The following is a 246-nucleotide window of genomic DNA, read 5'->3' as shown; positions in this document are numbered from 1 at the left end:
TGTGTGTGTGTGTGTGTATGCTTACTATGCTCTTGGAGCTAACAGCGAGGGCTCGGCACACCAGGTTGAGTATTGGTCTGACGGGCAGACGGACAGCTGAGGCTGGATCCACCCTGTAGGACAGTGTACAGAGAACAATAATGTAACTGAAACAGTCTTCTGAACAAACCCATCACTGCTGGATTTGATTTAGATCCTTACATGCTGCAAAGAGGGGAAGGCCATTAAAGCTGCAGTAGGTCACTT

General features: G+C 48.4%; 1 protein-coding gene across 1 annotated transcript in view; it reads right to left on the bottom strand.

The window, feature by feature from the left end:
• LOC118338068 (proline-, glutamic acid- and leucine-rich protein 1-like) overlaps positions 1–246 on the bottom strand; it is an 8306-nt gene that overhangs the window by 3191 nt on the left and 4869 nt on the right. Inside the window, exon 9 of the mRNA XM_035675242.1 lies at positions 26–113. Within this exon, the coding sequence (XP_035531135.1) occupies positions 26–113 (88 nt within the window). The remainder of the gene's footprint in view (positions 1–25; positions 114–246) is intronic.

Source organism: Morone saxatilis, unplaced genomic scaffold, assembly GCF_004916995.1.
Source record: "Morone saxatilis isolate NCDOM2014 unplaced genomic scaffold, NCSU_SB_2.0 Contig4, whole genome shotgun sequence".
Taxonomy (NCBI): domain Eukaryota; kingdom Metazoa; phylum Chordata; class Actinopteri; family Moronidae; genus Morone; species Morone saxatilis.
Note: the sequence above shows the minus strand (reverse complement) of the source record. Positions and strands in the feature narration are given on the sequence as shown.